Source organism: Chenopodium album, chromosome 5 (genome assembly GCF_948465745.1).
Source record: "Chenopodium album chromosome 5, dcCheAlbu1.1, whole genome shotgun sequence".
NCBI lineage: Eukaryota > Viridiplantae > Streptophyta > Magnoliopsida > Caryophyllales > Amaranthaceae > Chenopodium > Chenopodium album.
Genome location: NC_137838.1, coordinates 7370507 through 7387780, shown reverse-complemented (window position 1 = coordinate 7387780; position 17274 = coordinate 7370507). Strand labels below are relative to the sequence as shown.

The 17274-nt window shown below is 35.8% G+C and overlaps 2 protein-coding genes across 4 annotated transcripts; both read left to right on the top strand.

Moving 5' to 3' along the window:
• Positions 1-1870: 1870 nt before the first annotated feature.
• Positions 1871-11963, top strand: LOC145631739 (uncharacterized). Of its 3 annotated transcripts, none has more exons than XM_081683902.1 (11): positions 1871-2229; positions 3678-4315; positions 5814-5899; positions 5990-6480; positions 6599-7063; positions 7142-7787; positions 7892-8122; positions 8240-8364; positions 9011-9441; positions 9612-10776; positions 11362-11963. In XM_081683902.1, exons 2-10 carry the CDS (start codon positions 3803-3805, stop codon positions 10770-10772), a joined length of 4149 nt encoding a protein of 1382 aa, XP_081540028.1. In that variant the 5' UTR covers positions 1871-2229; positions 3678-3802; the 3' UTR covers positions 10773-10776; positions 11362-11963. The 3 variants fall into 3 exon arrangements, with proteins under 3 accessions (XP_081540028.1, XP_081540029.1, XP_081540027.1); XM_081683903.1 differs by lacking the exon at positions 11362-11963 and having other exon boundaries at positions 9011-9241; positions 9329-9441; positions 9612-11151; XM_081683901.1 differs by lacking the exon at positions 11362-11963 and having other exon boundaries at positions 9612-11151.
• Positions 11964-12842: 879 nt separating this feature from the next.
• Positions 12843-16468, top strand: LOC145631738 (uncharacterized). Its single transcript, XM_081683900.1, has 5 exons — positions 12843-12978; positions 14006-14141; positions 14772-14868; positions 15846-15929; positions 16025-16468. Exons 1-5 carry the CDS (start codon positions 12849-12851, stop codon positions 16163-16165), a joined length of 588 nt encoding a protein of 195 aa, XP_081540026.1. The 5' UTR covers positions 12843-12848; the 3' UTR covers positions 16166-16468.
• Positions 16469-17274: the final 806 nt, after the last annotated feature.

Sequence of the window (17274 nt, the reverse complement as noted above, 5' to 3'; positions counted from 1 at the left end):
CCAGTACCTAATTATAATACTCCGTAAGATTGTTTACATTACTCTAAAGTACAAAATAACAAATAGATTCAAAAACAATTTGCTGGCTTGAATGTGTGATTAATGTCTCCAAGGTAATTCTGGTTGATCCCCGGGTTAGCATATATACAAAGCAAGAATATGTGATTAATATCTTCGACGCAAATTTGGATGATCCCCCGGGTATGTTTACAGAGCATATTTATATCACAACCATATATTTAACATCTAAGACTTTATTCTATATAATATACACTTCGTACATAGTTGAGATCAATTGGGTGAAGCTCCCATATTTAGGTATTGGCAAAGGTGAGATAATCACCTTGATGGATGTATCCACAACTCAACAAGTCATATGAAAAAAAGGAAAGATGATTTAAAGGTACAATAATATAGAAAAATGACGTAGAGTAAATTGAATGGAGTTCAAATGGACTAAAATAGTGGCATCAAATGCTTTGCTTATCTATCACATTTAGTCCAAATTGGTGGTTCCATTTATTAACAATAGTATTAAAGGTGTTATTTATTGCAAATGAAATACAAAAATGTCAATTGTTTAGTTATAACAACCATCACAAAAACTCTTGTAAAATAAAACAACTAGAACATATCTTTTAATTTATGGATATCATTTAACTTATAGGCGTTATAGTTGGTCAAATTTTAAAAAATGGTGAGATTGAATTTGTCTACACCATTGTTCTAGTGGCTTTATCTAGTTATTTCAGCACTAAACTCCCATTTCGATCTATTTACATTTTTGTTGAATGAAAAATCAAAACATGAACCTTGAGGTAATTTTGCACGAAAGTATAACCCTTTTGTAACGGATGTTATGTGTTTTGATGTATGCAGTATGCATACATGCGTTCCATAAGCCTTAATAAGATGTAGTAAATATTTTTCCTACTTTGACAACACTGGTTCGGAAATTCACAGAAAAATTGCGCATCAACTAAAGTTAATATTGTCAAATTACTTTTTAGTGCCATGTACATCATCTCCCCTTTGCCTCTTACATTTGTTGATGCAAAACTTAAACCAATTCATCCAAAAAATAAATTGATATTTGAAAAATATCAAAAACCTTTTACCATAAGTCCATAAAATTTATTTTTTAAAATATCAATAAAAATTGCGTCACTATTCATATCATATACGTAATTATACGAAAAACGCAAAACTCAACCTTGTGGTGTTACGAAGTACTATGAAACATAGAAATCACAGATTTAAAGTCACATACATGTAAAATTATATTAAATTGACATTTTATACTTCATATGTGTTTTTTTTTGTAATGTTAATACAAAGTATGTATATCTATTGAGAGCTATTCAAAAAAAAAAAAATGTATATCTATCAAGAAGAATCTTACTCCTACAATATTACATTCAATCAACCTTGAGGTTGTAGGAGCAAATCCCACTAGAGGTGTATGTTAGGGTGGGGATTCTCTTACCTTTCCCCCTCCCACTCCCAAAGTGCCTAGCTTGTAACTCGGGTCGGAAGAAATTGTGAGAGACTCCGTTTCAGTAGGGGCTCTTTTCCATAAAAAAAAAAAAAAAAAATTCAATCAACCTTTTCTTTTATTTCCGAAAAAAAAAAAAGAGGAGTAACATTTTTTTTTCTTTTTCTTATTTTATTTTTAAAGTATTCATAATGTTTATTTTTTACGGTGTTATAAATTTTGAAAGACCCTTGACTGGGCAATTGACGACTGAATCCATCTGAACCCTAACCCTTACCCGCCACACGTGTAAATCACACTCGCGAAAAAACTGGTCCCTATATAAATCTCCAGAATTTGCAAATCTAAACTATTCTAACTTTCCTATAATTTCACTTTTAGTCCCTCAATTTTGCTTCATTTCGCTTAGCAGTCCCTCCCCATTTTTTTTGTTGAACCGAGAAATTCAATCCCCTACTCCATAACTTGGAAGAAAGAGAGAGAAAGTTTTAGAGAGAGAAAGTTTAGAACTCTCTGAATAAAATTTAAATTTAATTTAAAATTAATAATTTTGTATCAATACTTTTTAATAAAAATTGATAAATAAAATTTATAAATTTAAAATATAGTCGGTGACGAATTTTCAGTTGCAACACCAAACACGCCCTAATTTCTCTCTCCTCTGCTCGGCGGCCGGTGACATTGCCGCTTTAATTGTCTCCTTTTTTCATGGGCGATCTTTGGATTTTTTTAAGGTTAGTTTTTTTTGGGTTTAATTTTATCTTTTTGTTTGATTTTTCACTTGTAATTTTGTGTTAATTTTTTTTTTTTGGATTTTTGATGATTTTTTTTTGTTTAAGGGTGTTGTGATTTTGGGCTGATTGATTGATTTTTGTGATTACTGGGTTAATTTGTGAGTAATTTGGGTAAAATCGATTGATTTTTGATGGTTAGGGTTTCAAATTTGTGAGTGTTGATGTAATTGTTAATTAGGGTTTGTTGGTTATGGCCTTCTAGATTGGTGATGGATTAGTTAATGGATGATTGATTTTTAGGTGTGTAACATGATGTTTTCATAATGTTGAAGAAATGATTAGTTTTTTTTTTTTTTTTTTTTTTTTGAATTTGTTGATTATTTTCATGCGTTGTATTTTATATTTCATATTTGGGATTGTAGAATTTGATGTATATCTGTTGTGGGTTTTATGACATGCATCATCACGGATTGCAGCGCTTATGAGTTATCGATTGAACTCGCGCTTCAGTCAGCTTGTCACACTGAAATCTCAGTGAGGGAAGATGGTTAGGGGGACAAGAGAAGATGAAAGGATTGCTGGTGTTTGTAATCTGACCGTTTCGATTTTGTTCGTTTTTCAGAGTGTTTTATCCTTCACTTCTGGAATTTCAGTTGGACAGTTTGTTATTATCATCCTTCACTGTTGTTGTTACTATCATCTACTAGCTTATATTGGTGATATTATTGTGCTCAATATGGTGACTTGTTGGATTGGTTTGATTGAGATTGCTCTGCATTTCTTCTACATTGAACAAACTCTAATATGCGAGTAACGACTTTTTTTTACTGTTAAGTTGCCATGCTTCTTTGGAAACGTGAAGCATTTCTTCATTGCTGTTGAAATCTTTTTCTTTAAGTGACGATTAACAGTCTTGTTACATGGTTGCATCTGGTTATGACAGGGTTTCACTTTGTAAATTTTGTGTTGGTCATTACATTATATATTTTTTGGGGAAGGGGTGGATCATGATGCTGCTCTTAGCATGACATTGGTGGTCAATCACTAGCGTGATGGGTCCTTTTTTTTTTTAAAAAAATATTTATTTATTTATTATTATATTCACTATTATATTTGGCTGGCTGTACTCATGAAATATAGCATCGGAGTTTTAAATTTTAATTAAATAAGTGTAGATACAACTATACAAGGGAAAATGGTGTATCTTTAGGAATCAAATGGAACTGTGAAATGGAGAGGCTTCTGAGTTCTGACTTAAATTTTCAAGATTATAACTCCTCAGTTTCCATACACATGACTTCTACCTCTTTCCTTTCTTCTGTATTTTTTTTTTGTTGATATGCTTGCATATGTTTTTTTTTTTTTTTAAAAAAAAAATAAATTATTTGAACATTCATGATTGTTAACTTTAATCTAATTTTCAATTGATTTCTCATTTCCTCTTTCAGGAAATATTTTGTATTCGAGGACACGAGGGGTGTGTACTGAGGCAAGGGGGTTTATAAAAGGCAAATATCGAAGTCACATTTGTTCTAGCATTTTGTTAACCTTTTGAGCATCATAACTAGTTATTATGGTGCTGAAGAAGAATGATCAAACTGCTGACCTTTGCCAGGCAGCTGATGACAGTGAGGATCCTAGTTCCACTTTGGTGGCTTCTGAGTGGAGGAGGGACCAGAGAGGTTTAGGACAGGGCAACGATGGCACTTTTATTAATAAAAAAACCAATATTGCGAATGAGGTTCTTTGCTCAGGTACAGATAAAAATGATAGAAGTGGGTCATGTGAGAATGGTCTAGTTAACAATCTGGGTCAAGGAGTTGAGGCAGTTGATTTGAGGAATAACCCTGGGAGTTCAGGTTTGGATTATGAAATGGAAGATGGGCACCTTGAATCTAGAAAGAATAGTCAATCTTCAGAAGCTACTATTCAGAGATTATCCGCATCACCTAGTGACAGTTTTCATGGCCAGAATGAGAAGTTCATGCAGTCAAATGATGTAATGGAATCTGATGAAAAGTTTGAATCTTCTTTGCAAACATCTCATGGAGATGATGTTGATGAATCTGATGTTGAGGAAGAAGATGTAAGTAAAGTTTTTTGAGATTTTTATCCTGTTAAAATATACTGACTTTTTCGTGATCTACTACACTATTCTCTTTGCCATTTTATTTATTAGCTGCCATTTCATATGTTATGCTGGAAAGAAAATTCAGGGCATATTATCGTATGAAACTCTGCCTTTTCTGTTTAGAAATTATCAACCTGTTGGAATAAAGTAGATATGTTAAGAACATTATGAATCAGACAGAAACAGAATATATATAGAACATTATAAATCAGAAATGGAATACATTAGGAACATTATAAAACAGTTTTTTTAGGTTTTGTTTGGCATCAGTTTTGGTTTTCAGTATCCTGTTTTTTTGAAAACCAAAAACCAAAAACAGGAAACAAGAAAAAGGAGTTTCCACTTTTCTGTTGTCAGTTTTCATAATTATCATAATTTTAATAAGTTTATATAATTTTTGATTCATTATGGGACTCATATCATTTACTTTTAGAGAACAAAAAACCAAAAAACAGAAAACCACAACAATGCCAAACGACCCTAATTTAATTAATTTGGTATGATATGACTCACTAGAACTTAATCGATGATTGTTTTGAGTTGATTCACGTCTCTTTTGAATTTGCCTCTCTTAGTCACCCTAGTATAGAATGGGGTTTGGCACAGCTGAGTTCCACCAATGCTGCTACTTGAAAATTTGCATTATAGGTATCTTCCTTCCTTTTGAAGCTTAGTTTGGTGAAGGAGAAGATCCCCTGAAACCGGGAGGGTAGCTTAGTTCCACCAATGCTACTCCTTGAAAACTGTCAGAAAGGGGTGTTTTTGGTAAAACTACTTGACTGGGGAACATCTACTTTAAAATTTTACAACATTGGTGTTTTTTCCAACTGTAATCTGTCCAAGAATTTTATGCTAATCATCCTCAGAAATGACAATATTTGGATAAATCTAGTTCAGTCATTCTTTTTGAGAGCATTAAACCATATTACACCTGCTTGTTTCTCTTATAACTAATTTCCCGTGGAGTATGGAAGCTTGTATGCTGGTCTTATCAATGGCTCAGTCTTCTGAATGCTGGTTGTTGTGACCTACAATGTTCCCACTGCCATATCCTGATTGACCTGGAGGCCTGTTATATTTGTTGGTTTAACAGATTATAGATAGGCATATGGTTGTACATGCCTTTTTTTTATTTCTCTTTAAAGCAAAAAGGAATGCCTGAACATGTTCTTGGTGGTGTCTTGTTTATTTGTCCATTGAATTGATCGAATGCACAATTTCAAGCACAGTGCTAGGAAGCTAGCATTTTATTAGTTTATATGGCCATTGCATATGTTCATAGGTTGCTTTATTATATCTGTATTGTTAACCATTTGTTTTCATTGTATGCATTTGGCTATATGAGGTTGTCTTGCTTTCTTTACAACATGAAAATACTTGTTTTCACATCTTGTTAGTTTCTGTTCTTGATTTTTTGCCATACTAAGAGTTTATTTAAATGGGAACTTGACAGGTGAAGGTGTGTGATATTTGTGGTGATGCTGGCCGTGAAGATTTGCTAGCTGTATGCAGTAAGTGCAGTGATGGTGCAGAACACACGTATGTTTAAAGCTTTTCTTCTTTTAATTTTGATCTGGTGATAACTGCTGTATTGACTAAATCTTAACTTGTATCAATTTCTCGAACTAGGTATTGCATGCGTGTGATGCTTGAGAAAGTTCCAGAAGGTGACTGGTTTTGTGAAGAATGCAAATATAATGAAGAACTGGAAGCACGGAAGCAGGAGCCCGTAAAGTTAGGTAGTACTGAAAGAAGCAAATCTCTTGGAAGGACAAGTTCTGTAAATTCAGACCCTTCTACTAAGATGGATAATAAGGACTCCTTAAGTGAACGTAGTAAATTGAAAACTGTTAGTCTTAGTAAACAACTATCGGCAAAGAGGTCTGGAGACAGCATTGAAGGTGGTCCAACAGCAAAAAAGCAGGTTTTTGAGTCAAGTGCAGGTTCGCCAACTGCGTTAAGTCCTAGTCGAGTGCCTGTGCTTTCTAGGGATAGTTCATTGAAGAATATGGATAAGACAAGGGGAAAGCTTACAAATCAGTATTCAACAGGCACTGAATCTGCTGGGGATTCATCAGAAAGTACACGTTCTCCTACCAAAAATTCTCACATCCTGAAAGGTAACTTCTCATGTGCTTGTGGATTTGGCTTTTTATTTATTTATTTATTATTATTATTATAATCATCATTTTATATTTTTTAGGTTATATAGTATTGATTACCTGTTTTTTGTTCCAGGTAATTTCGCAAAGTCAAATTCCTTTGGCTCCTCTAATTTGAAGGCAACTGTAAAGGTGGTAGAAGAAGTTGTTCAAAAGCAAAGGCAAGGTGGTGTTGATGCAAAAGATGGGTTAGGGAAATTGATTGGCAAATCTACATCTTTTAAAGGATTAGGACGCTCTAGTTTGACTGAACCGAAAGTCAAAATGCTGTCTCCAAAGTGTGCTCCCGTTCAGGAATTGAAAGGTCAGAAGCAAGTAAGAGATCGTGGCTCATTTGAAAGAAAAAACTCCATCAAATTAGACCATTCTTTTCCTGTTCAATCAGCAGCTAATTCTTCCAAGCGTCTTCCTCGTGTTGAAAACATCTCTGTAAGCAATAGTCGAGATTACAAGAATGCTCAATCTGATGGAAAATTGACTAGTTTGTCGAAGCAGGCCTGCAATTTGGCTCACAAGTCACCAGAGTCTATGGGTAGTTCAGGTACTTTGAAATCCAGTGATGGTCCTAGTTTTGATGTTTTCCTCTTTAAGTTTTTGATAGTTAGGTTTTTTTTATCAGGTGAATCTAAGAGGTTATCAGGGACAAGTATCAGGGGATCTGGAACTAGTAGCTCTGCCGAAGCAAAGCCCAGCCATGGCAGCTTAAAGGACGGGCCAGCTTTAAATTCTGTGCGGACTGCTGACGCATCACTTGTTAGTACCAACGGGGCCAAGGCAGATGGGCATGACAATCAGACTGAAAAAGCACTAGAAAATAATTTAGGTCGCTCTAAACAAGGTGTTAATGGTGCTTTGATTAGTGGAAATCGCCGAGGGGCTTCCTCAGATGTTTTCCTGTCGAGAGTAAAAGATGGGATGCATGAAGAAAATAAGTTAAAGGCTGCTATTGAGGCAGCAATGCAAAAAAAGCAGCACATTTTTAAAAAGAATAAGATACCTGAGAAATTTAATGAGTTGTCAGTGGCAATTAGTCAAGGAAATCAGGAAGGAGATGCAGTTCTAAATCAACCGATGGATTTAATCGCTGAGGAAGCAGTTCATGCAAGAGATGCAGGACTTTTCAGCAATACATCAAACTCATTCAAACATACATCTGTTAGTACTGCAAAGGAGTTTAAAGTTTACCCTGCTGATGTTGTCCTTTCTTCTGAAGAAGACTCGGTTTTTACATCATCAGTCATCCCTGAACAAGAGGCTGTCTGGCAGTATGAGCTCTTTTCTCAGGCTTCTTTTGTGATGTTTGTCTGATATTAGGTTTGTTTTCTTTTATCTTATATTTTGCTGATGAGATGCTTGCTTGTTTTTGCAGAGGTGGTTTTGAGATACATAGAAATGGAAAACTTTTAGAAGTCTGGGGTGGGTTTCAAGCTCATTTGTCAAGTTGTGCATCTGGAAAAGTGCTTGAAGTGGTGAGTAAGCTTCCGCATAAAATTGTTTTTAACGAAGTATCTCGACCATGTGCGTGGCCTATTCAGTTTAAGGAAGCAGGCCCTCGCGAGGATAACATCGCGTTGTACTTTTTTGCCAAAGATCTTGAGAGGTTTGTGCTAGCACATTTTTTCTTCTATATTCATAGTTGAAGTACTTTTGTGGTTATACATGTAATTGCTCATTTCCTCTGGTCTTCATTGTGATGCCTTTGTTGCTTGTGTCCCAGTTATATGAGGAGTTACAAGAATACGTTGGAGTATATGATGAAGCATGACTTAGCTCTTAAAGGAAATGTGAATGGGGTCGAACTCCTTATATTTCCATCAAACCAACTTTCTCATAGATCGCAGCGTAAGTTCCCAAAGTCTACATATTTTGATCTTTTGTGATCTTGTAATTGTTTTTGATGTGTATAATCTTAGCTGCTTGGAGTCAATAGTTCCTAAAATTGACCTAGATTGACCTGTCTAATCTTTATGCAACAACACAATATGTTGTTAGCCCAGGGCCTTGCCGAACAAAAGGCTCGTTACCTAGCAGGGTAAGGTGTTGGATTTAAAGACTTACTGTTTCTTTGGTCCTTGCTGATTCCAAACTTTTGCTTACATCTTCTCTGCCCTGTGTGGAAAACATTTGTATGGTAATGTCCTATGACTGTCCTTTACTTCTTGAGTGACAGAATGAGGTTCCTCTTCCACAATCACTTTCTTGATTGTATATTACTTTACTGTTATTTCGTGACTTGTTCTCTCTCCTTAGGATGGGTTGATGCTGCCGTTGTGAAATGCTAGAATGCAAAATTATATTTTTGATGTCCTATGAAGAAAATACGCAACACGTTTTACATTCATTTGTGACCTGATCTGTTATGTTTCTTCGCTTCTTAACAATTTTTCATGAGCTGTCTTGTTTCTATGGGTGGTTTTATATTTTACATAGAATTGAATTTGATAGGTAGTAAAGAGTTGTGCTATTGTAATTTGCTATTTTTCTGCAGGTTGGAATTCTTTATATTTTATGTGGGGGGTTTTCCGTGGACGGAGGGCACGTTGCTCAGATGACGGAAATGCTTCTCTGCAGAGGCCTGAAATTTCTGTTTCTGTTTCAAATATGGTCCCTAGAGACAAAGATGTTGTTTCAGCTGCTTGTCTCTCTGAGGACACATGTTTGCGGAGGCCCGCAGTAGAAGACTTATCTGTATCAGGCAATGATACTGTTATACCGAGATGTGAGGCTCCAGTTTTAGATGGGTCATCTCTTCAAAAGTCTGGCAGTTTGTCTAATGGAGATTGTTCTGACCAGGGATATAATGTAGGTAGGACCAATTTGAGCTCACCAACCAGCCAAAGGGACCTTGATAAAATAACCGAAAAATGTTCTTCAGTTTTAGGTACAGAAGCATGCTCTGTTTCACGGACTGTTGCTCTGGTAATGTTTGATTTCCTTGATTTTTTCTTTTTTATTTTCGGCTCTTTTGGCTGGATTTACTTAGATAATGTATCTTCACTTGTTGCATTCCAGTCATACATCTCCTTTATTTAATTTGCTGTACTGATTCTCTGTACGTAATCCTGACTAGTTTTCCCCACTGTATGTAGGAAGATCAGAATCGGCAAGACCCTTATGTAATATTAAAGCATCAGCAGTCAACACAGGTAGTTGATAATCATGAACCCAAGAAGGCGGTGAAACGAGATAATTCATCTGATTCTTCCAAAGTGCTTATGGAGAGTAAGCAAGAGTATTGCTCTGCTTCCGCTATAGAAAAACAGGAAGTGCTGCATACAGTATGCAACAGAATTTATGAAAAGTCTGAGAATCACTTGAAGCAAGAAGATCAGTGTGTGAATAACATACAGGAAAATGGATGCCAGGCGAAACTTGAGAATAGTGTGGGGCAAGTAGACAAGAATCATTCTGTGTGGAAGAATGATGAAGTCGATTTGAATTGGAAGGAGGGATTAAAGCAAGAAGGGTTTGTGGATATAAATGTTTCTGTTGATGGTAGTATGGAAGCCCTGCCTGTCTTGCAATGCTTACCCAAAAGACATTCAGATGAAGAATCAAAACCTACAATAGAAGCTACTTCTGTGATCCCATGCCAAAAGAGGCCATGGGCGGAAATGAAAGACGGCTCAGAAGGTAGTGAACAAGCATGCGTCAGCAAAAGATTAAAAGAGGATGATGATCTATATGGTTGTGATCTACGTAGTGTTCCAAGTGCTTTTAGTGATAGGTTTGCAGCTCAAATGCGTGATGTGAGCACTAGCTCATGTATTGAAAATACATCTAATGATGCTGTTGATGGGAAGTCAAATATGGTGAATTCAGAATCAGCTGAGAGATGTTTCTTTCTTGTGGACCCACATGCTGCTCAAAGTAACTCATCAGAAGATCACTCATCGCCTTGGAAAGTGTCGTCTTTGTTAGGAAATGAGAATCGGCTACCTGATGGATCTCCGAACTTGGAACTTGCTTTAGGAGTTGAAAAGAAACAGTCAAGAAAAGGAGGAGTCTTGCCTTTCTTTGCTGGGATAGTTGATAAAAAAGGTCCTGACAGGCCTCCTGACATACCATCTTCAAAGGAAGATGATGAAGATGCCAGTGCTTCTCTCTCTCTTTCCCTTGCATTTCCATTCTCGGGTAAGGAAAGCCCAGTGAGGCCTGAGGGGCCCCTGACAAATCTGGAACAGGCGCTTCCTGCAAGGCATGAGGCAAATACTTCTCTGCTTCTTTTCAGGGGTACACCAGGCAAGTAGACAGGTCAGTTCTCATATGTATATTATTTATTTCACATATGGCAAATCAATTGGTCATATACTTGATCCTTCTCATGGGTTTTTGAGAGGACCAATGCCTCATGTTCATAACCCCACAGGATTTGTTGATATTTTACCCTGCCCTTACTCAAAAATCCCCATCCCTTCTGTCTTTTTTTTTTTTTAATCTTCTCTTGGATGGTGCATAGGCACGGCTCTTTGTATATAAAGAGAATAGTAGCCGTCAGTCCACAAATGCATAATGATCCAAACTGATGTTCTATGTTCCGAAAATTGTTGTCTAGTTTTGTCTAATGTACTTCAATTAACATTTTCTTTACAAGATAGCAAAATAAGTCTCTGAAATATTTTCTTGTTCTGAGTAAAAGTAGAGGATGATGGAATTTATTCATAGTTTGTACTGGTGGAGAATAGTGTTAGTAATGACTGCGCTTGTGGGCAAGGCCAGATTGTAGGACTAAGCTGTAACAATTGTTACAGATTATCATTACAAACCATTTTTGGTAAGCCGCGCACCAAAGAATATTCATGCTGTATTCTGATTCGACTGAGTCTCTCATCTTGCCAGTGGTTAGGAGTGCAAACTGAACTGTTTCTGATCTTGGTTTTGCTTGGACCTCAGCTCGGATGACCATTGTTTGGGATAACTAAATGAATACAGTGTATATGATACTTGTATAGTTGTTCCGAGATCCTTTCCCCCAATATCTCCCCTCACCCACCCAAAAATAATGCAAAGACAAAGAACTAGTGGAAAAGTAGCAGCTTGTATAGAAAGGGTTGAACCGGGCTTGAGATGCAGCCTGTTGTAGGCATGTTCAATGGGAAATGCATGTTTTGGGAAGCATGTTGTCATCTGTAGAGACGATTACTGATCTTCGCCTGCAATTTTCTGAATTTGAATCTGTAATTTATCTGGCTTCAATTTGTTGTTAACTCATTGGTGAGGAAAAATGGACCGAGAATATCATTGAATTCTCTGGTTGTCTCCAAAATCCTGAGATGTGCGTTCTTTTTTATCCAGTTGGTCAACTATATTTAATTGATCATCTAATAATGACTATACTTGATCATTGAAATTTGGATACTAACATGATAAATTTATTTTATTGATTGTTTGTTAAGAGCAAAAGTGTACAATTTGTATACAAGTATAGATTAGCTGAACAAGAGCATGCAGCAAAACAGCTTCATAGTATACAAAGTTCAGGCACAATCAATCACTGGAATATTTTCTCCCCTTGTAACAAAATCAAGCCTTCGCTGTCTTTCGCAACCATTATCTCCGCGTTAACCTAGCAACGTCCCGAAGGTGGAGTGAATCGATCTTCATCCATGTTGTAGGCTACGAGGCTCTTGTTGCTACACTCTTATAAGCTTATCAATATTCAATTTTTTTCTTTCAATCACACGAAACAAATCACACAATAGTTTTTGAACACTATGAAAATTGTTCTAAGCATCATTTCACATATGCAAAATAATAGACCGTGAGTAGCCGCCCATTGCCCAAATGACCACCCATGGAAATAGACCTCTTAGGACCTATTCTCATTGACTGAACTGAGTTGAGGACTGAATTTCAACGTAAGAGAACAAACCCTTAAACTACTACTCTGCCATTTATATCAATTCCTATAATAATAATAATAACTCTAATTTTGCCACTGGACCAGCAATGACAATGTCATTGATCACTTAGACCTATAATTGTACCACCACTTTATGTATTAGTAAGACACTAATATGTAGCTTCCATAACCTATATATAGCATATGCGAGAGCCTCTTTTGTACACCCCGGGTGTACCATGTACGGTTCTGTTCATTTATTAAATGAGCAATATCCGGGTGTATATAATAAATTATAAACATAAGTTGCAAATAAAAATAAACGGTGAAGTATTTAAAATTTTAAATTGGGTTTTTTTTTTTTTTTTTTTTTTTTTTTTTTTTTGAAATACTATCCAATATTTCCTGTCAAAATTAATTTAAAATTATGTACTTTTTTTTTTCATTATTATTAATTTTTATGAGTTTCTATCCGATGGCCTACATGCCACACGGCTATACAAATCAACAATACACTACACGGCAACACCTGAACTCATCTGTTCTTCTCGAAGTTATACTGTGTTTTTTCTCACTAATAATGGCGATTTCTCTTTCTTCCTCTGCTATTTCTGGTAATCTCTCTTTGTCTCTCCTCCATTACTCTCTTTCTAAGCTTCTCAATCATCCTTTCAATTGTACTTTTTGCTGCAAAAATTAATCAATCTACTGCAACTCACTGGCGGAAATTTTGAGGTTTTTCGATAATCCGAAACATCGAACTAAAAATGGTGAAATGATGACAGATTAATCATTTTTAGTTTATTTTCTTGCTTAATCATGATTTAATTATGTACATAGGTGGATTAATTGTGAACATGGCTTCAATTTTTGATTTGTACTAGAAATGAGTGGTTTTTACATGAATTTTTGTAGTTTTCTTGAAATTAGGGTATTTGTATTGTGAATGGAGTTAATTCAGATCTGATAATCTTACAATGGATTGTGGACTTGCAGGATTGTAATCTGTGGAGTATTTATTGTTGAAATGTATTCGTATGTGAAAGTTTTTGGTCTTTGTCTTTGTGGATCTGCTTTGTAAATACGTCTTTTCGCTTATTAGCCTCGTGTTTGGAGATGTTAGTCTCGTATACTATTTTAAAATGTCCGGGAAAAAAATTTGTGATTGATTTTCTGCTATACTACCCTTTGCTAAGATTGAGTGAACTATGTGGTATGCATAATTATGAAGTGTTGGGAGAATGATGTGCAAGGCCTGATTTAATTGTTTGCTAGGTGTCTTGGATTTCAATTTGTCTCGGAAATAAATGATGCTGGGTTGATATAATATGTTTTCTGGATGTCTTGAATGTTGATTTATTCTAGAATTTAATGATGGAAGGTTGATTTAATATGTTTGCTGGATGGCTCGGATTTCGATCTTTCCTGGAGATAAGTGATGCAATTATGCCAAGGTTGATATAATACAAGTATGATATATGATGTCTGTCATCTCACTAAAAATGTCCTTGATATATCTTTTACTCTTGGCATTTGTTATTGGTGTTGAATATGATATGCCACTGGTTTCATTCCTATCAATTATATTGTCACAACTCATAAAAGCTCATGTTGCGCCATCTACTTTTCTTTATTACAAAGGTGGATCTAATATCAAAACTTGTGAGCTTCCATTCTCAAAATGCACCTCCTTAGGGAATATGTCAATAGTTGCTATGCCAACAAAGTCAAAGCGATCAAAAGTGCAACATAAGCTTGCTGTTTGTGCTCAGTACAGGTTTTACTCTTGAACTTTACAACTTTGCCCATTATATGTGTCTTCTTTATCCCTCACCCAAAAATGAAATGAAAAGCTGAGAAGAGAATACATAAGTAACTTTGCTTTCATCATGGTTGTAACTTGTAATTATGGTCCCAATTCCTTGTGTAATAATGATTTTAGTCATGGAGAAATTGGTTGTAAAATGGATACGGATTGTAAACCTTGCCTATATTGACCTATGTAGTCTATACCCTATAGTTCCTTTATTTCTGAATAATAGGCTATCACTGCTTGATGACTTTGACCATTAACTTCTTAAAGTTGCTGTTGGATTATAATGTAAAATTCTCGTTTTTAGAATAACTCCACTCTCGTTTTTTTCAGAAGACTTTTTTTCGTAGTTTGACGAGGTTTTTTCATAAAAGAAAGTTGTTACATTCATAAAACAGGAGTATGGTTCTCTGTAGGTGTTTTGATCTGGTGCATTGCTCAGGGATGTGTCAAATAACTCACCATATGTTGGTTTTACTGTGGATGGAACTGAAAAAAAATATATGATTGGGTGGTTTCCCTTCCCCCCATTTCATTAGGTTGAAGAAGAGCTTTCTTTTTGTGTCCTTACGCTGTTCGCTTAATTATGCACAGCGATTCTGAAAGAAGTGGAGGAGGTGGTGATTTTATTGCTGGATTTCTTCTTGGTGGTGCAGTTTGTGGAACTCTGGCATATATTTTTGCTCCTCAGGTGATTTGGCTTTTGCACTTAAGGTTTAACTGCTTAACTCTTTAATTCTCACATAAGAGCTCTTTGCATGTAATTGTAAATTGCAGTTGACCTTACCTACATATTTTAGTACAGCAAGTGATTGATGAACTAAAACATGTAGGAAGACTAGGAACTTAGCACAGCTATGTTCTATGTACTTATATTATGTGAGGAATTAGCTGTTACTTTACTTCTTATAACTGTTTTATGTACTTGTTTATGTACTTAAATTTCTATATAAATATCTTTTAAGGTTTAAACAGCTTTAGTCACCTGTTCAAGAATCCTAATATTCCTAAAACAAAGAAGCAAGTAAATACTTCATATTGTAATTTGACCGAGATGTCTTTTACTGCTTCAATAATTAAATACTCATTAAATGGTGAAAAAGTGATAGGATGAGGATAATTTGGGAAATAACCTTATGTTAGAGTGATCCATATTTTTGATCAAATAAAGAGTCCCTCAAACCTGTTTTAGCACAGTGTTAGACTTGATTAATACTGTCTGTCGCGGACATGGGTATGCCTGTTGTTAGACCCAGTTATATAATGAAAAAATGCGTGGTCCAAAATGTAGTGTCAGGTGTCCATACTGTTGCTTCAGATGAAGTGCCACATCTTGAAGGAAGTTTCCATGGAGCAAAGACATACTTTTTGTCTTTTGGAATGGAGAGTATGCAATTGCTTTACTGTTCAATGTTGTGGATAAGAACTTGAAGAGTCAAAGAACTTTTGAGAATTAATAACAGATCAATTATAATTGTTTTATGGTGGTTTTGATTATTCTATTGGGAGACTAGTTTCAAAGTGCAGATTCTTGGGACCTTCATTGCTACTTAGTGTATGCTGCTTAGCAATTGCTTTTACAAAATGATAGGTTTGTTCTCATATAGTCTTGTTTAAGGGAAAAAAAAGTGAAAGGAATCATGGTGTTTGGCTTCTTTGTGCAATCAGATAAGAAGATCTCTGCTGAATGAAGATGAATATGGTTTCCGGAAAGCAAGGCGACCAATGTATTATGATGATGAGGGCCTGGAGGTATGTGTTTTACTATGTAGGCTAGACATACCACTTGAGGCTTCTTAATTACATACACAAATACTGAAACTCCTTTTTTGTTTGGACAAAATCAGAAGACTAGGCAAACCCTCAATACCAAATTGAGCCAACTGAATGCTGCAATTGACAATGTATCAACTCGTCTACGAGGTGGAAACAATAATACTGCTTCAGTGCCTGCAGAGTCTGATTCAGAAGTAGAAGCTACAATGTGAACTGTGGTCATTTTAACGTATGATGCTGTTGCTGGTTTAAGCAAGCTTTTGTGAGGCTGCAACCAGGATCTGCTGTTATCGCCTTGCTGAGCCATATTGATACCAACCTTAATACCTTATACTCCTTTTTCTTCACATGGTCTTTGTGAATACATTACTCTTGAACGTCGACATTAGTCTATAATATATGGTCTATTGGTTAAACTTGTAATGCAAAGCCATTGAATGTGATATTTGTGGCATCTTGATTATATTTTTTTTTTTTTTTTGAGAACAATTATCTAGTAAGACATTTAATGATTACTTAAAGACTTCTAGTTGCACTACGTAATTGGTTTTTCTTGAACCATGTTGACTAGTTGAAACTGTTGATTATCCTCTGGATAAAATGAAAATTAAGCCTCAAACTTCATGGTTGGGATGTGGGTACTTAACCGTACCTTATCTTTGCCGTAAATTTCAATTTTACTCGTATATGCCCAAATATGGGTACAAAGTTGATTATGGATATGAACTAGAGCTGTCAAAAGTTGACCTAACCCGAAATATCAACTTAAATCCGATTATTAAGTGACCCATCTGAACCCGAAAAAATGGTGACCCAAACCCGACTTGACCCGACCTGAAACCAACCCTAGACCCGAGTTGACCACAGTAAGTGAGACCCGAACCCGAACTGACCTGTAGATGACCTAACCCGAATGTAACCTGTAAATTATTGACCTAAACCGAACCCGACTTGAACCGAAATTGAACCAAACCCGAATTTAACCCGACTTGTTACTAACCTGACTCGAATTCAACCTGACCCATTCCTAACCCGACCCGCATTTAACCCAACCTGGTACAAACCCGACCCGAAATTAACCTGACTTGTTATTGACCTGACCCAAATTCAACCCGACTTGATATTGACTCGACCTAAATTTTACCAAACCTATTACTAACCCGACCTAAAAATTCAACCCGATCTGTTACTAACCCGACTCGAAATCAACACGACTTGTTATTGACCCGACCTAAATTCAACCCAAATTGTTCCTGACCCGATTTTAAAATCCACTACAAGAAAAATCTCTTTTCGTAGCGATTATTTCGTAGCGATTGTA